At 45.0% G+C, this 21,761-nt stretch overlaps 1 protein-coding gene across 1 annotated transcript; it reads right to left on the bottom strand.

Moving 5' to 3' along the window:
* Positions 1-737: 737 nt before the first annotated feature.
* Positions 738-9,484, bottom strand: LOC8038011 (chymotrypsinogen A). The gene is made up of 3 exons (XM_040214125.3): positions 9,345-9,484; positions 7,934-8,073; positions 738-987 (listed from the first exon to the last, which is right to left on the bottom strand). Exons 1-3 carry the CDS (start codon positions 9,439-9,441, stop codon positions 781-783), a joined length of 444 nt encoding a protein of 147 aa, XP_040070059.3. The 5' UTR covers positions 9,442-9,484; the 3' UTR covers positions 738-780.
* Positions 9,485-21,761: the final 12,277 nt, after the last annotated feature.

The raw sequence follows: 21,761 nt of genomic DNA, 5'->3' as shown, positions 1-21,761 counted from the left end.
GTAGTAGATGAGAAGTCTAGTGCGGTCTTACCGATTCATTCACTCTAACGCTAGCCAGCTGTCACGTCGATGCACCGTCGCTCGCGGCTGCTGCCGTCGACGCTCGCTACTGCTTCCTCGACGTTTGTTCTTCCTTTTGTTTCTGGCACAAGTTCGCCGATTAAACCTTCATTTTCGGTTCAATATTCATCGTCTCGTCGCCTTCATCCTTGACAATATGACATCATCAAGCGGAAATTGAGGAACCACCTTTTTGGACGCGGTAAACACACCACTTGGAGACGCGTTCAAGGAACCATACTTCCAGCACGCTGCCGCCCAGCCTCCGCAACGGTCCACGAGGTCGATATTCGGTACCTCAGACATGGACGATGCGGAACTTCCGGTGGCCGAACTCGCGCTGCAGCGACCTAGCGGGGATGCGGGTTCCAGCAAATTCTCATAGAGGTCAGTGGTTCGGACCCATAAAATACGGAACGCTACGCGTAAAGCAACACACTGCTACCATGGAGGGGAAGAAGGGGTAACCGAGGATGAACGCAGGTGGCACGCAGCAATTGAACTAAATGAACTACTGTTGGTTCACTTGAGACTTCGCCTAGCTGCCAAATTCTGTTCATCGAAAGAAAAGTCGGAATATTGTAAGTTGCTTGAGCGTGTAATGTAATTAGATTTTGTTTCAGTGATTACAGAAGATTTATTGGAAATAAGTCAAAATAAGATTGACTTATTTTTTGTGTTATCTTTATTTTTCAGTTACGCTGGAATGTGCATTACTGTTTACTCGTCAGGTCTTACAATGTGACATATATCTTCAAGGCCGCCGAGCGTGAGGTAGGGGTCGATGAAGTCGTTCACGTAGGCGGAAACCTCAACAAACACTTGCGGTCCGAGCATCGTACCGCAGATAAACGGAGTGGAGCTGACGATCCCGTGTAGAGTCCACGTTCCGTGTTCCTGGCGTACGACGGGACCGCCGCTGTCACCCTGCGAACAAGTTTAACCTTTAAACTGGCACTTTCAAATTTGTAGGCTTCATTTAACACAGGATCTTCTAAATCTAATCAACTTTGTCACACGCACACACACAAAAAAACAAAACAGCAACAACGAAGAGCGATGTTTGTTTGGTACACTATTTGCCCCCGCGGAAAGCGTAAAAACTCTTTCCTAAAAAAAAGAAAAAAAAATTAAATATATGTTTTTTTTTTGTAGGGGGGGGGGGGGAGCGGCAAAGAAATTAAAATTCTACGAGTAAAATATTCCACGGAGGGTTTGTACGGAAGACGAAAACAGACTCTGCGTGCTTGTAGTAAAGGGCCAGGGGGAGGGCAGCTCAAAGTTTTCATGCGCTAAGCTGATCTCTTTCTTACGCGCACTTGAACGTAAATCGACGTGGTCATGGTGCCTCAGTCGTCTTCTTCGTGGCGTTTACCGCTTTTCATAGCATTATCCAATTACCAGTCAACACACGTCGCGTTCACAAGAAAAACACGGGAATAGAGTCATCAATTAGGGCGCAGCTATACACCTTTGCAAGTGGGATCCCGGCTTAACCTCGAACCGCGCGCCAAGGTGAGGCGGACTTACTCTCCAGCCAGAACGTTTGCTGGTTGTCGTACAATGTTGCCAAGCGTCTCTCGCCGAAGCGTGCACCGCTGAGCGCAGAAGGAAATTAAAATAATAATTATAAAACGTACACGTGTCGTCTTCGACCGCGAAACAGCACGGACAATTAAATAGAAGGCCTAAACCGGTAACAAATCAAAAAATTTCAAAAATATCTAAAGTCTCAAGGCGCTCTTCAGAATGCGCCACAAGTCGCATGGCCTTTGCATCAACGATGGCTGCGCTCGCGGCAGCTTTGGCTTCCACAACATGCAGGAACAGAGGCTGCGATCGTTATAAAGTCAGCTCCAACCCTTAAAGATGTCCCGTCCTACAATATGTGATGCTACGATACTGTGTGGATACCTCCTCCTGCGTTCCGAGACAGTAGGGAGTTTTCGTAGACCGCGCTGACCCCTCCGCTAAGCGTTCCGCAACGAAGAAGTTGCTACTGCGCCTGCGCGCCGATAGCCTTGACTGTGGAGTTCCCGCTATCGTAGCGGGTTGCGGAGGGCCTTGCGGGACGGCGAAGACGATCTACGAAAACTCCCTAGTAAGTGTGCCGCTAACTTTAGCCATCGGCGATGCAGCAAACGGCACCATCTTGTTATCGCGCACCCCACTGACGTACCCCTGGCGCACCCCAGCATGGCGGAAACGGTACCGGGCGCCAGCATCGTTCAAAATGGCAGCGCACAGGAGCCTTTCTTGCAAACGTGTATACTCCGCGACAACTTTTCTTGGCAATGCAGTGGAAGGTAGAGGCCCGCGTCCCCTCTCCCATTTTGAGTGTGCGCGTGCTCTCCTCCTCTCCCCGGAAATGGGGGATGAGGAGAGCCTGCGTACACTCAGAATGGGAGAGGGGACGCGGGCCTCTACCTTCCACTGCATTGCCAAGAAAAGTTGTCGCGGATAATAGGGAACTGTTTTCTTGTGTATGATTGCTTTCATATTCAATACCACCTAAGCAGTGGCGTCGCAAGGGGGGTGCGGACCACCCCGGATGCAGCGCTCCAGGGGGTGTCGTGGCGGGCCACGAGAGAGGGGGGGGGGGGGGGGTGTTGCGGCAGGCGACGAAGGGGGGGGGGGAGAGGTGGAGGGGGGTAACGAGCCCGTGGGGGGGGGGGGGGGGGGGGTGTCACCACGTGCCACCGCCCCGGGTGCAGCTGACCCTAGTGACGCCACTGCACCTAAGTTATTTCCGCGCACATTAAAGCGGTACTCTACAGGTTCTTTTATTGTCTCCAATTTGCCTGAAAGCTTTCTAAACTCACCAACGTACATCGCTAAAATAGGATCCCAAATATTATAATCAACATATTGTTTTTTCGCGAAGTTATTGAATTTAGAGTTTTGGTCCTCAATGTGTTTTTCGAACTGAAAGTCTCTACCGGCCACCACGAGAAAGTGACTCCAGCGGAAGGCATGGGTTCACTCTTTGGACTGTACACTTTGTCCCTAGCTGATTGGAAGCAGTTTCACGGTGTCAAATGAATGCTTTGAAAGCTCGCTCCAGAACCCGCGCTCCAGCACGGCACTAAGGATTGGCATATTCTATTTTTTCGACTGCTCGCTCGACTGGCAAGACTGCCTGCCACTGACGTCACGGCACCGAAAAGTGCGGGTATATTTGAATGTTGGGTTTTGCATCATTTTCATTAGCCGATTTCAAAATCACTATTATGAATTTCGCGATACTAAATAGCACACCGGAAAGGGTAAATGCTGGGGAGTTAGTCGAGGTAGCTCAAAAAACCTGTGGAGTACCCCGTGTTACAGATATATTAATTATATGACCAGGCTAGGACCTAATGTTTGACGTCAAGTCATCTTCGGAAGAACAATGTACCCTACACTCTAAGCCCGGTCCCACTTAGTAAGAGGGACATTTCTTCGATTTTTTCCCACTTAACTTTAAGGGGGGCGACAGACCTCTTAATATTACATGGAGATACTCCCTCTTAATTAAGTGAGACACCACCCCCCTTAAAGTAAGCGAGGCGGCGTCTCCCTTAAATTTGAGGTCAGAGTCCCTTAATTAAGAGGGACAGTTTTAAGATATTTTCTTCCTTAAATTCGGAGGGACGGTGGCCCGCTTAAAATGCAGGGGCATAGTCCCCCTTAAGTCGGGGTCACGCTGCTTATACTTCATACAAAATACATTCTGCAGACATGCGGCCGAAACGAGTCGCCTCGACATCCGCGCTTCGTACGCCACGAGGTAACCAATCAAGAGGTTACTTTGTCACGTGGCATACAAAGCACGGATGTCGCGGTGACTCGTATTGGAACATGTCTGCAGAATGTATTTTGTATGATGTATAAGCAGCGTGACCCCGGCTTTAAGTTACCTCTGTTATTGTATCGTACAATTTCTGCTCCTTCGTGTTTTGAGTGTAAGCTGACATGCTGCACTGCACTTCTCGCACTTTTGCTGATATGGTTTAACCAAAGTATGTGTTAAAGAAAACAGTAACAATCTTTAAGAGTAAACACTGTTTTATTTGCCATGACACAAGAAAATATTTTGATATGTGTTCATCAAAATAATAATTCTATAACGATGTTCTGGTAGCTTTTACGAATAAAAAAAGACTTAGAACGACGCCAGAAATCGGCGTTTCTTGGAAGCTATCACACAAAAAATTTCGTGCTGCAGAGTGACTCATTTTGCCTATCATAAACAACAACAATACGATCGTGCTGGAAAAAAAAAAAACTTTTTTTTAGCGGATAACACAAAAAGAAAAGTACATTCTAGAAAAAAGCCCGTGCGTCTACTTTCCCGCACAACACTTGGAAAGACAATCACCATAACTCTCGGAGGCAGCTCAGCGAATGTAGATGCCGAAACATATGATTATACCAAAAAAATGAGTTGCGACATTAAGCACAACAAGCGTGATGTTTTGCATTGGTTAATGTCACAACTCGGACTGGCTTTTTTGGTCTAATCTTATGTTTCGGCATCGTGATTCGCTGAGCTGCTTCCGTGAGTTACGGTGATTGACTTTCCAGGTGCTGGCTCGGGAAAGTAGATTCCTGTGCTTTTTTTTAGAGCGTAGTTACCTACTTCATAGCATTAAAAACTAATTATTCGGCGTCTCTTGCCATCAGCAGAAGCTCAGAATTTCTGTTGTTTTTGAACGGCCATAAGCGATTTTATGAGCTTCTCCGACATAAACTGAATCGAAACACTTTATTTTCAACGAGCAGACCCTAGAGGAGTCCAAGGGTTTGTCCACACGCCACGGGGTAGGAAAGTCCCGTTATGTAATACACCCATAAGCACATGACTAGTGCCCCCTCCATAGTTGTGCTAGCGGTGAGTTTCACTGACCAGTTCCCAGAAACGATCCCTTTCTCCGAAACGTAGAAAGTCTTGGGTCTTGGAACTTTTTCGTCAGGGGTAAAATCGTCCTGCAAACAGCAATTCCAAAAAAAAAAAAAATTCCGTCAGCGTTAAACTTAGATTTCTATTTTTGCATTCGCTTTTTCACATACCATAGGTGATGAAAGAACTTCTGGCCAATCGAGACCGGAGGATGGTCTTAATGTTCAAGAATGTTGTTGGGTTGTCTCCGCAGAAGGCCCCTTTTACCTCCTCCAGGTTTCCCAGCATGGTGACGATCGTGTTATGGAACCGAAGTTGTGCATCCACCTTTAGCTGAATGAAAGACCATATTGTTTTCCTTTAGATACAGAGGGTGGGAATTAGAATAAAGGTAATGAAGCGCTTTCACCTGTTATCAAGCAGGCGATAGGAACCAAATGCGAAAATAAAGTGCAAACAGCTCAAAGATTCGGAACCCAATCTGTATGCGATGAAATAGCGGGTGACATTAGCTTATGACGCAACTTCTGCTACTATTAATTTTTGGTACGAGAATAGACTGCAGTTTTAATTAATTTACGAGAATCAATTGTTTCTGTATTACCAAGACAAAACGAAAACGCATTTAGTAGTAGATGAGCTTTAGAAGCCCCATGTGCTTTGGAAAGCATGGATTGCATTTGCGGCTCGAAGCTGCAGAAGTGATCTAGCGCATGTTTTAGAAAGCAACATAATCAAATAAAAAATTACATTTCTGTAAATATTTCGCCGCAAGCCATTCATTTTTTTTTTTTTTTTTTCAGAAGCAGTGCATATGCCAACAGAACGTAAATAGAGCCTACCTACATACCGGAATACAAAAAGTTAATAATTACCGAGTTCGTTGTGAACCGTGTGCGGGTGGCCGCAGTAAGCTCACCACTCAGGGTGGTGCGTTCCACCGTGCAGAGGGTCCCGGTAGAGCTCTTTACACGAGCAATCCGAGCGGAACCCCCGCCTGATTCCCTTCATGTCAACGTTCGTTGCCATTGCCTCACTCTGGAAACAAGATTGTTAATAACGGTCAGTCATTTAACGCCCACAGTCAACGCACTAGCCCTAAAGCGCATAAGAAAGAAAAGAAAAAAAAAAAGCAAACTTCTGTTTATATATTTTTCGCGGATGCACGACACAGAAAAAAAAAAAATATTCACCCAGCTACAGAAAACAAAGAGCATAATAAACATCATAAATAAAATCTCCAAAAACAAAAACATGGTCGGCGCCAAAAAAAAAAAAAGAAAAAAAAGCCGGTAGCTGTGCCGGCACGACCGTCAAAATATAACGAACAAAACAATACGCCAAAGAAATACAAAAAAAAAAAAAATGTACTCCCTGGCCGCCGCTACACCCTTCAGCCAGACGCCGCGACGCCGACGCAACGCGAACACGCGAAGAAAAAAAAAACCTTTATTTCTTCTTTTTGTTTTGTGCTCGTCCAATCCCCCTGCCCTTTTCACAAACATACACACACATTATGGGTTTTTACTCGCCGCCCACTTGAGAAAAAAATGTTCATAATCACTGCAACGCTAACGATGTCTACAACATAACGTTGCAGTGTAAACTGCTGTAATGAATTGTGAAGGCAAACAAACGCAAAATCGCCAACATTGTTTCTGTCAATCAACGCTCTCGGGCGGTCAACCTCAAGCATTTAGAGTGCACACCGAGAAAGAAATCGGCGAGCCAAGCTTACAAACACTGACTGTCCCAGCTAGGGTGCCTTTATGTCGGCTTTGCCTTAGGGAGGGTGATGCCATCCTTTGTAGTACTCGATGCCGACAGTGTACGCTCACGGATAAAATACCAGGAAATTGCCGGTAATAAAATGCCGGCGTAGCACTGCCAAAGTTAGCAGCTCGAGCTGGGAGAAGAACGATCGCGCGTTCGAAATTGAAAAGTAGACAAGCGTCGGACAGAAAATGGTCTGATATCACCAGCTTAAGACAGACGCGTACACATTGGGACACCCTAACCCGCTAAAAGTGTTTTGTGCGAAAGACAGCCCTGCGGCTCACGGCAGGGCAAACGATTAGCGGCGCTTTGTGCTAGCTGAACGAGCAGATCCAGGAAGCGACCGCGTCCGCGGACTACAGCTGAACACTCTCACTCTACATGCAAAGCTCGTGCATCTCACAGCCAGCGTGAAAATATTGATGGCTCGTTATTCCCACCCGCAATGCACCCAAAACAAAAGCGCCAATATGACAGGATTACTCACCCGAAGGAAGTCAAACGAGCAGCATGACGCTTGCGACTCTCCGGCAACGACCGTTTCCAGCTCTCCGTGAATTGGCGCGAAGCCTTAGCACCGTCTGAACTCTTTGCCGTGGATTAGTGCGCCTGCCCCCCTCCTCCTGACCGAACTACATTGGTCCAGTTAAGAGGGACCGGTCCCCTCTTAATATGAAGGGACACGCGTGAATCTTTTTGTCTGTCTTTCCTGTTCAGAGGGACTAACGAAACGGTTTCCTTGGTCTCTCTTAATATGTTGGTGTCCCTCTAGATGTTGCTATTTTATTTTTCAATTTCCCTCTTAAAAAGGGCTGTCCCCCTGAAAGCATTGTTGTCCCCTCTAAAATCAGAGGGACAGCGTTTTTTATGAGGGACCGGTTTTAGAGTGTAGGTCTGCGGACAGGCGTGTGGGTATAACGGTGTGTGCTCTTATGCCTTCTCGCGCGTACTTGTTTCCGCAAGTCCATTTATTATTATATGCTATAAACATGTCTGCTTCGTGATGCATTCAGTTTTTGAAGCATGACCTGGCAATGATATCGAAGGCGTCAATGGTGGCTGTGTTTTAGGGCTGTTTTGCATGATAGCCCAGGTTCGTATTGTGTACTTCCCAGGTAGGTGACGGTTTATTCCGCTATTTTATGATGCCAATGATCAAAGCAAGAGCTTACAGAGGAGCTTAATTTCGCAAATGTGCCCCATAATTACACTCACTTCACAAATAGATCCGAATTGATGTTCGGCGCAGATAAGCTCAGAGATCCGGTTGGCTCCCCATTTCTTCCTGCAGATGTCAATTGGCATGGCCTTGACCATGGCTTGCTTAAGCTCCTGGGGGAATCTTGTGTGTAAGCCTAAGAAAAAAATGGAAATAAATAAAATGTGGAGTACTTAACGCGATGAATACGATCACGTTGTGCAGTCTCTAGCGCAATAAAAAAAAAAATACTATATTAGAAGTTTCGCTTGAACCGATGAAGCGGGGTCGTGTTGTGTGCTTGTTTGTTTTGCTTGCAAAGGGTTCAAGCATGCAGCCTTTTAATTACCTATAGCGATGAGATGGTCAGTGCAGCTTTTGGTTTATGGCGAGGCCAAATGGAAATATTTTGGTAGTAAACATTTGTATGGTAATAGTTAAGAAATGCATAAATTTGTAGCTTTATATATTTGAGAACGGATAAAATAATACAATAATTTATCTAATGTTCGTAGGCTCCGGCACGTTTATTAAACAAATATAAAGATTTTTTAATAGGGTAGTAATGCTAAGGACAGCGTACAATATAGTCCTTATTATTTAACCATAACTTTTATACCATGATATGATAATTTTACGAGGGGTCGGATCAGACGCAGGCATCACGATGTTTAGAGTAAACAATAAATTACAAGAAACTCAAGGAAATTAGAAGGCTCACAAAGCATACAAGAGCCCCAGAGTGTTCGTTTCATTAATATGTAAAATAGTTATTAAGATTACCTGGCGGTGGTGACGGTTTGTGACGAGGGGACCTCATAGTTTGCACTTATTGAATATGCAGAGTTAGCTGTCACAAATCACTCCTTTCAGTCACCGTGCTTAGATCCGTTTGAGATCATAAAATGAGATTTTAGGTTAAATGCAGTATAGAAACGCCAAGGAATAAATTTATATTTGAGCATGGACAAATACGTAAGCCATTTATGCAGATTGGAAACGCGGCAGAGGTACTCAAAAACACATGAAAGATACCAGAAAAGAGAGGAAGAGGAGACAATGGAGCTTCATAAATTGTTATGAACTGATAACTCAGTTTATGAGCGCGGGTTGCAAAACGTGCATAATTATAATCAAACCAATTTACATCGGCGTTGTGTTTCGTGTCTTTATTTTGTTGGCAGTAAAAAGTTGCGAGTTCACTGGGGACAAAGGGGGCATCGCTATAAATAATCATATATGAATCGCAAACAAAAACAAATGTGCATACAGTTAATCTATTTATTTCAGTCAACGATATACGACATTTAATACCAGGATGCTGAAGCATCGTTGAATAGCATTTGACTTGGCCAAATTGTTTAATACTGAAGTTTAATAATAAAAAAATGCGATTGAAATATGTGAATGGATTGCGGTTTTCCTCACCATTTGTGGCGCCCCAACCTGTGGCGTAAAGCGCTGCTCCCAAACCCAGCTTGTCTCCGTTCTTTGGCAGACAGACCGGCTGAATTGCTTTCGTCATGTTTACTGGCTGGCGCAATTTGATGATCGCTATGTCGGGTACCATGACCTAGAAAACCACAAGAAACCCACGACTTGTCACTTTTGTGTGCGAGGTGTCAAAATCCGTCAACAAAATGCTTAATGGTTTCTTATCTTGTCAATGAATACTAACTGTAGCTTTCCATACAATCGAGGTTTCAATCGAAAGGTTATTTACGTTAGCATATTATAGCCAACAAAAGCAACCAGTTTACAACAAAAAAATTGTGAAGTCAGCCCAGGTCACTAGAGTTAATGTACACCGAAGCGTGGTTCAGACTGACTGCAATCTATAGGCAACATTTGATGCCGCAAACAGACAGAATTATCTGATCGTTTATATACATAGATCTCCCCACAGTGAGTGATCTATAGACGATCACGCAACGTTAGAGAAACGCTGGTAATTTTAGGTTAAACTCTACGCCGCGACACAACGAATGCAGGCCCTGTAATACACAGCATTGTTTAGTCTGCAAATTCAGCAAACAAACACAGCCAGAAGCACGCATTCGCAGAACTCAATGAAAATTGGAGGGGAACTGACATGCAACTCCTCAAACGTGCTTGCTAGAGTATAGAGTATGAAAAATGCAATACGTAGGACAGACTGAGAGAGCGTTTTAGTCTACGCTTCAATAACCACAGGACTCTCTTTTAATCTAATTCAAGCCTCCCTCCTTCAATATACCGCCGCCTCCTAGAGCATCCTTTCGATGCATTATCAGTGACATCAGTGGAAACTGGATTTAGATTAAACCAGAAGCGCAAACAGCGAGAGTCATACCTCATATACAGATTCAATACAATAGAAAAAGGAACAAATGAGAGACCAGAAACACTTGCATCAATAAGAGGATTAACAAACCCTCCCTTTTGGAAGAGGTACTGCATTTTCGGCAGGAATTGGAGCACGTGATTATTCTATTACGACTCCAATATTGTAAATGCTATCTTCTGTGGAACCGTGCTGTACCTTTGCACGTGTGTTTCATTAACCACATCTCACGAACGTACCCCCCCCCCCCCTTTTTCTGTCCTCTCGTCCTCTTTTTTTTCTTTTTCTGTCAAACGACAAAGAGGGCAAAGATACTTCTTTTTGTGCGATGTTTTGATTTTTTCTTTTTTAGACGCGTGGCACCCTAGGCGGGCGGGCGACCGTCGCAGAAATGCATTGGCTCGTGGGGGACTAAGTGCCATCAGCCACGACGACGTCGCCCGTTTACGACCTATTGTAGCCACTGTTGTAGGCGTTCAAGCGCATAATCCGCCGCCCCGCAGGAGTAGCGGGCTCAGGTAAAGTTGCTTGCTGTGTAGAAACGCTTACCTTGCTTTTACAAAATAAAACTTTTTTTTTTATTTTTGCATTTCTGTTGCTACGTTTTTCTTTCTCCAATTCTCAACTTCTTTGCCGCAGCGGTATGTCCTCACTTCCAAGACATCCCGTGACGAAGCCGAGTTTCTCGGCGGAATCATTGACTAAACTTCCGCTGTTTGTTGTTTCTCACCGTGAGTGTTTAACTTCGTTATATACAGGGTGTCACATAAGAAAAAATCACAAGGTTTTTTTTCCTGCAAAATTAAACTAGGCATCGCCGAACGCTTATTCTCCACCCAAAAGTAGCGCTAGACGTCCCAACCAGATACCAAAGTTTCAGCCCGATCCGATTCCTTATGCCAAAGTTATGTGATTTTCTGAAAATGTCAATGGGAAAATGGCGGCCGACGGAGTTTTCGAATACATGGGGCTCTATGGGCACTAGTAATCGAAAACGGGCAAAAATGGGCTCCATTTTCCCATTGCAATTTTCAGAAAATCACTTATAACTTTTGAATAATGTCTCCGATCGGGCTGAAACTTTAACCTCTGGTTGTGACCTCTAGCGCTACCTTTGGGTAAAGAATGAGCGTTCGGCGAAACCTAACTTATTTTTGTGCTAAAAAAAAAAAACTGTAATTTTTTTTTTTTTGACTCCTGTATATGTATGCGATTGTCAGAGATTGCGTATTTGGGAGGTTCGGAAAGCTCAGATACTTTCAACTCAACAAAGAAAAATTTTACGTGGGTTTTCAAACTACATGAAAGAGCCAAATGTTCATAAAATTGTGTTCTTGGTTTTATTCCTGTAATGCATTTTGAACCTAGCCCCTTTGACTATAGTTTGGCCGGTTTGCATGATGTTAACTCATGTACTTCGAGTTTTTTTTTTATCGTATATTATAAATGAAATGAATTAAAGCTTAAAAATACTTATTCTACAAGAACAATAACGCTGTTTTATAATAATTTATGCGAAAAAAGCTTTTGAACACGAGAGTAAACACTAAAAGTACAAATTTAAAAATTAACTGTATGAAAAATTTCTTTTGAATATTTTTCCGCAGGAAACGTTCTCGGTATGGTTTACGACACCCATTGAAAATCAGATGTAATATATGTTTTGGACATAAATTCGTACATCTTAGAGGACGATATATTTGAAGTTTTATTCCAAGATTTCTATTCCAAGATGCAAAGCATGGTCGTCGTCATTTGCACGCCTATTAATTGGCTTTAACTCACAGTTAAATAAAATAAAGCTGATTCCTAGGTGGGACGTTATGTTTAATCTGTGATGGTTTACCTACACATGTCTAACTTAGTAACTTGAAAAACTCTGAGAAATCTCAAGTAAAATAATATTTTAAATTGTATCACGAAAATTAAAATCTTATTTGACGGTCACAGCGCGGGGAAAATCAATCTCACACCAGACACTCAGGAAGACAAGCACATGCGCTGAACTTACAACTCTTGTGTATTCGACTACTTCATTTTTTTCTTCAACGTCTGGGCTGACTTTTCAGTACGTGATAAGTGGAAGAAGTAGCACGAAATACAAAGGAAAATTCTAGAGAGAAGGCAAAAGAACAGTAAAAGAGAAGAAAAAAATGAAGAAATGGAAAAAAATATCTAAAACGAAACACGTTAACAAATCGTCCCTCTCCCTCATCGTTTTTATTTAGATAGAAATTGGAGCACTTTGGTCGAGAGCGCTATAGAAGGACTACTTAAACACTTGTCCTTCAGCTGTGCTATCCTTTCTGCTTCCATTATTTCTCTAGTCAATGTGTTTCCACTCCTACCTCCCTCCAAAAGGTTTATGCGGAATAGAGATTTGGAGGCAAACAAAATATATTTATTATGCCGACAGCCCTAGCGCGAAACTTTCTGCTTTTTGAAACTGACGTTGCTCCACACGAGCTAAGCCTCTGCGAGCGTACCTCGTTTAAACCAAGTGTTATATATTTACAATAAGAAGAACTCTTACAGAAACCGCGGTGAATTACAAACAATTGCATACAATATCTGGTACCGCAAGTACATGAGAACGTCGATTGTGACCATGTAGGGGCCGTTGAAGTGGGTTACCAGATGCTCAGCTGAATTAGTTTAACACAACATTGACAAACCAGTCGTTTTTGTCACTTTTTGAGCACATGTTCGTTCAAAAGGGGCCTGAAAGCATGCAATTGATGAAACTTGCATCATTCCGTTCCTTTTCTTGGTGACGAGGCTATGACGGCATGCGGGGAATGCCGAGCGCGTTTCGCGGCGTGGGAGGACTGTTTCAGCATGAAGCCTATAGGCACAACCGCGCAATCGACAGATTTTAAAAAAAACTGGACGTGCTGACGAGTTCGTACGGTTAGTCGCCCCTGAAGCGCCTATAATTATTTTCTCACTAAGCAATCTAACACGTCTGCTGCTCCAAAAAAAAAAAAAAAAAGAATGAAATGCACAAGGCTTTTAGTGTTTTTAAGAACATTAGGTACACCACTTGTTGACGAAAATACAAAATAAGAAGGGACCTTTATTTTGTTGTAAAAACAATTTGCTAAGAGTGAACCATTCACACATTTTAATGCTGTTTCTTGGTCACAATAAAGGTTCTTGTGAAACTTGCGATATTTTATGGAATTTTATGTACAGTGCTTCTGAGACCTGATGTCACCACTCGTATACCTAAACATTGAGTATGGCTGGCTGCTTAAAGTTAAATTGGCACTGCTGCAGTTGGAATGTCTTCATCATGACGGATTGTGATCGGGGGTTCAAAACGACACCGCGGTTGGACCGGTAGGTTCAAGAATTGCAGATAAAGTGCCAGGAACGGACCATTTAATGGCAGCGTTAAGTTTGGGGAACAGTGCACTTCCTCACGGTGTATGCGGACTTTACGTTTATGAACAAAAACGGACTTAGAAAGGGTTAGTCCAGCCGAGCTTCTCATCAGGCTTAGCGCGAGTGGCGAAGTGGCAGTTGAAAAATGTATAAATTTCACTCTCCACTTCTCGATGCATTAGTCACGATATTTTTTGCTGTTCGTACTTTCACAGCATCCAGCATAAAAGTTTCAAAGAGTAATATTTATGGACTTTTGATTTTCATCGCTCAATTTAGACAAATGTTTTTTTTTAACAGCACAATTGGACGTGTGTATGAAAACCTTTATATTTGTACATGACTAACTTCATTACTATTTGTTAGTTTGAAGCCAACCGACACTATGAGTAGGTGCTATCAAATAATCCATAATCTGAAAGAAAAAAAAATCGCTAAGACGTATCTTCGAATCTTCCAGTAAAACTTCAAATACATCGTCTTTTTAAACATACAAATGTTTATGTTCAAGCCACATATTGCACCTGATCTTTATTGGATATCTTAAACCATTGTCAGAGTTATTTATACAAAAAACAAGCAAAAAAAATTATTAAAAATGGTCTTTAAAGATATGCTTTTAGAGGTTTCTCTCATATTAAATGAAGATTTTTGCTAAGTTAACATCATTTGTCAATAGCGATATTTCTTTTTGACAAGTAATTTGTTTTCGCTTTTATACATTTGATATCATAATTTTTGCCGTAATATTGAATCCAGCAAAAGTTATCATCGTCCATACCAGGTATATTATCGTCAATGACTCAGGATTCATTACAAAATAAATGAAAGCAAAACACCTATCTATAAAAATTTGGCTCTTTTCCTGTTGTTAAAAAAACAAAAACATGCAAGAAGTTTCTTTGTTGTGCGGAAGGTAGCCGAGCCTGGCGAAGCTCCCGAATACGCGACCCGGGACGATCGCCCAACTCCTACACGTGACTAAATTATCGAAATACCTGCTCACGTAAAATATGCAGGTCCGTCAGGCAGCCTAAATCACATGTCGTTTTACTTTTCGCAAATACCACTTTGAAAATATCCTCGAATTTTATATCATATCAAACGTAGGGTATTTTGTCTTCCCACGCTAATATCGACTAAAAAAAGAAAAAAAAAAAAAAACAAGAAAGAAAAAGAAAATAAAAAAAGCGCAGCGTTTACGCTTTGAGCTCGCAGCCAGACCAAGCGGTCACGTGATCTCGAGCCTATTTTATGCCGTCGATGTTTCTCATATTCACGCGCAGGGTTTGCCAAGGCACAGTGCGTGCGCTGAGTTCCAGACATTGTTAGGGTTCTACTATGTTCGTCACTGCAGCGATCCGAAACCAGCCACTCGCCGCATGCTTGTCGAGCTATCACGAGTCCAAATCGAGTGCTCCCGCAATGTTAGGGGTCCACTTATGAGCCACCTACAAATATCGTCACTCGGGGGATTATGGCAACGTTACTAGATTAGCTCAGTTGCGGAACTGCCATAGACGCTGCTTGCACGATCAGTACCACCTTCTCTCCCAACGGCTCGCCTCCCGTAGAGTAACTGCATAGGCTCTGCTTGCAGAGCCAGAGTATCTCGTTCCTTTTTCTTGAGCCTTAAACTTCGAATTGGCGGAGAAGCGGTCAGGTGCACCGAGCTGGATCCAAACTTCTTGCGGAAAAGCGACCTTCCAGGTGACAAGTTTCGGGCGGACCATGTTTCCCGCTTCCTACATACTACATCCTACACTAAAATGGAACGAAGTGAAAGGTTCTTTGGCCATTCAAAAGTATGTGTAGCCACTGAATGCAGTATAATCGCCTTGTTTCATAACGCGAGCGATGTTTTAAAACATGTTTTCAAAGTCTAGGAAGCAGACGACACGGTGGACGATCGTGCAGCTCGCGTCTACGGCGCTCGGTGAGTGATACGAGAGTAGCACATCCGGGAACTTCGGACCAGACAGCAACGCGTAGCTATGGCTTGCGAAAAGACGACGTTTTTGTCGGCTACTACATTCTACCGAAAGCATACCGAGAAACAGGAGACAAACAACGCGACGACGGCGCACGCACAGCGTTTCGCCGCACTACATCTCTGCTACGCACGCCGCAGCACGCCGCCTCACAGCCACACCATCCGCAGATCCGGGGCTCTTGCAGAAACGATGGTCGCTTTCCGCAGTGCGGCCTTGGATCTAACATGGCCGCCCTGGGAGCACCATTGCAGTACTCTGCTCCGCAAGCGGAGTACGTACAGTTACTCTAGCCTCCCGCGGTTCGAGGCGCCCCCATTTTGGGGGACGGCTGCTGTGGTAACTTCAGCGTATTCTATGGCATACGAATATTTCGAAGCACAGCGTCTAGATGGCTTTTCACCGCACTTCATGAAACGCACAGTTAAGAAACCAAAAGTTTAGATCGCGCTTCCAACGACGGAAGGTGAGCTGAAGCGTTAAAAGGGGACATCCCCTCCGCGGAAGTTCCACAACTGAGGAGATATAGTAACGTTGAGTATGCCAGCACTGCGACCTCCGAGCTATACGTCATCCAGCTACGCGGAGGAGAAATTGAAAGAAAACGCTCGCTTTTAACCTTAAAATTACATCACAACAAAGAACGTTTTTGGTCAGTGGCATTGCGTGCCAGTACTTTGGTTCCATTGTATACACTCCGGTTCATACTTAGTATACAACGCTGTCAAAGCTACTGGCGCGAACGCGTGGTTTCGTTCGTGGGACGACACGCACAAATGATCTGCGAGATCAAACCTGGTGCTAGCGCCAGCAGTTTTGACAGCGTTGTACACTAACTATGAAACATGGGCTGCATTTATATGCCTGTGTTTACATGAGTGCGACCGTAGCGCGTCAAATCGAGCAGTCACCAATCGTGCAAACCCTGTCTCTTTTTTCTTCCTCTTCTACCCATCTACTTCCAATCAAAAGTTAAATCCCAATTTCATGCGCTAGGATCGCATCCACGTAAACGCAGCCATGGAAGCGACCGTAGCGCATCCAGTCAAGATTTGACTATTTCGATCTGTACTAGATGGGTAGAAGAAGGAGAAGGAAAACAGGATGCGTGTTATCGGTCCCTCCTCGATTCGACGGGCTGCAGTCCCATTCATGTAAACACGGTCAGAGTACAGTGACATTAAGCTCGTGTAACGTAAAAAACACACCAATTGAACATCGTACATCTGCCCCTTTATGGTTACTGCTAAACCAGCCATGCCCGTATTTGTCGCTCGAGACCTTACCAGTTTTTGACTCTCATTGTATCGAGGGTGGATGCAAATTTCTGCGACATCAAAAAATTGCTCCGTGTCGTCCTTTCTTGATCGACGGTGAGAGCCGAGAGAAACACGTATTTCTCGTAACAAACGGCGCCTGCATTAAAATAATGTGCGCTGTTTATGAGCATGCAGATCAAGAGCAAATAGACAAGATACAATATTCCTCGTTTTAATAGAGATTAAAAATGAAAGCCGATTACAACTCCCTGTAACACCAAAGGAGGAGGAGGAGGAGGGAAGGGTACTGAGGGGAGCGCATACCCCTCCTCCCTCCTCCGCACCTCATCCTGCCTGCTACTCCTCCCTCCGAGCGGCGTCGGCCTCGCCGTCGCCGTCGGCGTAACCGCGAGGTCACGTGACCCTCGTGACCTCACGGGGGTCACGTTACGTCAACGGGATCACATGACCTTATGGGGGCCACGTGACCTCACGGGGGTCACGTGACGTCACTGGCACCATGTGACCTCACGGGGCTCACGTGACGTCACCGGGGCACGTGACCTCACGGTTACGCCGACGCCGCTCAAGCCGGAAACGGGCGCCTAAGAGCTGCGCTCTAAAAAATATATGTCAAGCAACACGTCACACTTACCAATGTACGTGTCCCCCCCCCCCCCCCCCCCAAAGCAAGAAGCAAAAAAAAAAAAAGCAAAGCACAAGTTGGACAGTGTTCAGGACGAAGAGCTGTAATCACCCCCCCCCCCCCCCCGCCAAAAAAAAAAAAGGAACAGAAAAAGAACAACTTATTTATGTAGATATAACTAAAAAAAGAACAACATGTACTTTTGTACCGAAACAACGTGGAAGGCCGGCGTCCGGCGTTCGGCGTTCGTGTTAGAACAGTGCATAGCCTCCTCTTTGCTCACACAGCCTGGCAGTTCGACGACGGAGCCACGAGTGACCGGTCGCAGGTTTGGAGCGCGAGGATCTGCTAGCACAGGCATTCAAAGAGCCATTTCTCGGGAAACTTGGAGGTCAGCGCGCAGATTTTGCAGTGGCGAGTACCCGAAACACACTTGTTCTCTAGGGGGAAGTGTGTTTCGGCGTCTCGCCGCAGTGGGGCGCCAGTCACGTGGCTCTCCTCTCATTCGTTGTATGCCGCTCCACGTTTTCCATTTCGGCGGCCACTTCTCGCGGCGATCTGACAGGCTCTGTCAGTATATGGAAGGCTATGAACAGTGAGTAGAGACACTGGTGCCTGCGTCTCACCACTAATCCTTCAACTCAGAGCACTCTCTGGTGCCTCTGTGCTCTCTCGTTTTCTCCTCTATCTTAGTTTTTAGCCGTGTACATTCCTGCCTGCGGTCGTGGGATCAGAATTGCGCGACCCGCGTTAAATATTTGGGCTGACAAGAATGTTGCACTAGAAAAGTCGTCACTATGCGGCGGATCTATTAAACGTTTGCTCAGAAAATAATCTGCACTCAACAAATGGGATCCTGCCAAAAATGCGTCACAGTGAATTGGGGCGTACAATAAATTCGCGTAACGTATTATGATATTAAAAAAATGATGCGTCACTAAAAATATACGCTATCTCCAAGCTGGTGAGGGAGGCCCGGCAGAATGCAGAGACAACCATCCTGAAGACAACTGGTACACGTTTCTATATGCAGGGTGTTTGAATTTGATTCGAATGGATATACTGAAATATCCGTGAAAGGTACATTAATGCGATCTGTGTAGTTGACTTATACGGCCAAGCATGGAACATAATATAGGGGGCCATTCCTCACAAGTCAGATAATTAAGTAACATCCGTTAAATAACTTTTTAATTCGACAAAATAAACGTATACGTTTATTTTGTCGAATTGGAACCATATAATTGGAACCATATATGGTTCCAATTAGAAACTCGCTGAGTCACATTAACAACTCCTAAGTGAAATCTAGAAATGTTAGAAGTACGTAGGAAGCGCGGGATTGCGACAGAGCTACCACTCGTGATACGGGCGCAAGTTAAGCTAGCCGACAAGGATGCGCGATAACGATTGTACTCAAATGCAGAGGCGTCAGGGGAGTATCGGTTATCGTTATCGGAGGTATCGAAACGATATACCAAGACTCCCCACTATCGCCTTTGACTTGGATCAGCGAAGTGAGTAGAGCGGGTCTCCATCCACCCACTTGACGCAGTGGGCAGCCGTGAGGACATGCCGGTCGCTTATCAATGCGCCGCCGCAGAAACCTCCTAGCCAGTTGTGCAGCTGCGCTTGCCAGGGCCAGCTTCCGGGCAGGGCGGTCGCTCCACCGACTATCCGGTCCTCGGGGTCGAGCACTGGCTGGATCGGGGAAACACCGCAGGACCCTGAAGAACATGAGGACGTGCGATTGTTTCAGCCAAGTTCGAACTATTCGCAACTCTATGCACCGTTCCTACGTTGAACACTAAAACAGGTGGAGCGTCTGCTCTTCCGCCAGGCACTTGGGAGAGTGCGGCAATCTGCGGAGGGCGTTGAACGAATGACCGATGCTGGTAATCTCTTTAAACCTAAACACACTGTCTGCGCTCTGGCGCTGAACATGGTGTTTCACCATGCTCAGTGCCAGAGCGCATACCATTGGTCTTAGGGAACCGTTCTTGCACATTCGACACGGTACGATGGGCCGTCCGGTACGAACTGCGCATATGAGTGTCTTCGGCGGTAGGGCATGGGCAGTCCTTACCGGAGGGCCTATTGTACCTTATCGGATGTGCGAAAAACCTGTTCCCTAAAACTCCCCATTAGGAAGTTTATTGAGCCGAAACAAAATGTGATCGATAGACAAAAACGATTGATACCTTGGATCGGCCGTGTGGACCGATCGTGTACCTTGAAACGGCTTTGGTGGGTCTGTATTTGCCGACGATTGGCACAGGTCGCGCCCCCTGGACACGGCAAGCTACATCGGCCTCAACAGAAAATACAGATTTGCGTTTGTGTGTAGGGGGTTTACGAATCGCAGATACTGAAGGAAATAACATTCGCATCTCGAAAATACAAAGAACCTAACTTCGCATAACTACTCATACTTCGTCTTGTTTTCTTTTTGTTTGTTTTTTGCTTTTTTTTTGTTTTGAATGAATGCGCTTTTGTGGTATAGCCCCTGGCGTTCCATGGGGTGTCGCCACGGGCACTCTTAAGTTCGAAAATGTTCGTCTGCTAAAGCAGCATACGAGCTTCCCAACAACACTGGAGCTCGATCTTTTTGGCGACGTCTTGGAGTTGCGGAGCTATACGGAGCGCAAGTTCGACTGCTTCTTTTGCAAGAGTTGGGGTGACGTCAGAACGCCGAGCGCTGATTAGCTCTGATTGAAGGCTGGTGGATAGACCTGAAGGCAGCTTGCTTTGAGGACTGCCCACTCTCCTTCAATCAAAACCAATCAGAGCTCGGCGTCGCTCTGACGTCACCGCAACTCTTACCCAAGGAGCAGACGACTTGCTTTCCGCATTCGGCGAAAACAATTGAGAACATTCTATTTTGTCCGAGTCTCTGCGCACTGAGCGAAGGCGATTGTTGGCGCAAGGCTTGGAACGTTCGACCTGGCGGGGATGGACGACGAAGGTGTCGTACGGCAGTTCAGGTACACGAAAAACGATATGCCTCATCTCCGATCGGTGCTACTGACTGAGGCCGTGTTTCAAAATTTACTCGATCTTTCTCCAGGGTATGGGTTTTGTACCTTGCCGTTTTAAAACCTAGCCGCGTCCGGCGTTTTTCAATCTGTGTAGTCGCGTGACACGACCGGCCGGAGTAACTAAGATTCATTTGAGTAAGATTTGGAACACAGCCTGAGAGTATTGTAGAAGGGAAGACAGAGGAGGTGTTTCGTAGCCTTAGCTTGGAATGTAACCTTTGGTCGATCGGCGCTGCGCATCCCGGAGACGCGGACCACCAACGGCTGGCTCCGGGTGTCACGGGACGAGGCCCTCGGAATCGGGCTGAGGAGGCTAGGCTACCCCAATCGCCTCGGTGCTCATGTTGTTCTTGCGATCGCTTACGGTACAGATAGCAGACGATCGCGGTCGTATTTCTGCGAACCGATCGTCGTATCATGTACAGTACGACCACGATGAAAAAAATAAAAACACTTGTCACGTCAATGCTGTGCCCTTCTTTTTAAAAAATTACCACCCAATATTCAGTGTGCTCGTTTTATAGGATATATGTGATTAGCATTAGAACATAAAATTTTAATTCATGCATCATTTTTAAAGTAAGTATCAAGAGTTTCGCCACTACAGACAACCCTTATAGTGGTAATGGCAGCTGTAGAAATGGGTGATAAGTGCCCGAATTGCACATCCCAATGTTTGCATTTAAGTAATAAATTCTAAAAGTGTAATAACATTAAAATAAAAAGTTTGCAGGCCAGTCGGATTGAAAATCTTCCATCTCCGCGTTCCTTCGAGACCAAAACTAGCGCTTCAACCAACTGAGCTACTGCGCAAGCGTGTCTGACATTTACTAAACGTTGAAGTATTTCTTAAGACGAACCTCTATTGCGTTTTCTTCTGAATATTTATTCCTATTTGCTGACTCTAACTCCATACACTTTCTGTCACCTATGACACTCCTGGCAGGCCCTACTCCGAGTTATTTTATTCATGTATGAAGCCTCGGCACGCTCTCTTCGTCAGCAAAATAGCAAATGCAAATTGCAAATGGGGTTATGGGGATATTTATACAGCGTGTAGTTGATCAGACATTCAGACATTAAAGTTACGACGAGTCACACGCTGTAGATGAGTAACTTAGGCAGTTCAGTACAACCGCTAGCCTGGGGTCTTTAACGTGGACCACGCAGTGGTGATACACGACCGCACGCCGGTACGATG

This window comes from Ixodes scapularis, unplaced genomic scaffold, assembly GCF_016920785.2.
Source record: "Ixodes scapularis isolate PalLabHiFi unplaced genomic scaffold, ASM1692078v2 PGA_scaffold1__304_contigs__length_218370807, whole genome shotgun sequence".
Taxonomy (NCBI): Eukaryota; Metazoa; Arthropoda; class Arachnida; order Ixodida; family Ixodidae; genus Ixodes; species Ixodes scapularis.
The sequence above is the reverse complement of the archived record's forward strand: the minus strand, read 5'-3'. Positions and strand labels throughout refer to the sequence as shown.

Coding starts and splice junctions, on each gene's coding strand:
- LOC8038011 (XM_040214125.3), bottom strand. CDS start 9,441: ATGACGAAAGCAATTCAGCCGGTCTGTCTGCCAAAGAACGGAGACAAG. Junction 8,074..9,344: donor AGGTTGGGGCGCCACAAATG/GTGAGGAAAACC, acceptor TTTTTTTCTTAG/GCTTACACACAAGATTCCCC. Junction 988..7,933: donor AATTCGGATCTATTTGTGAA/GTGAGTGTAATT, acceptor ACTTGTTCGCAG/GGTGACAGCGGCGGTCCCGT.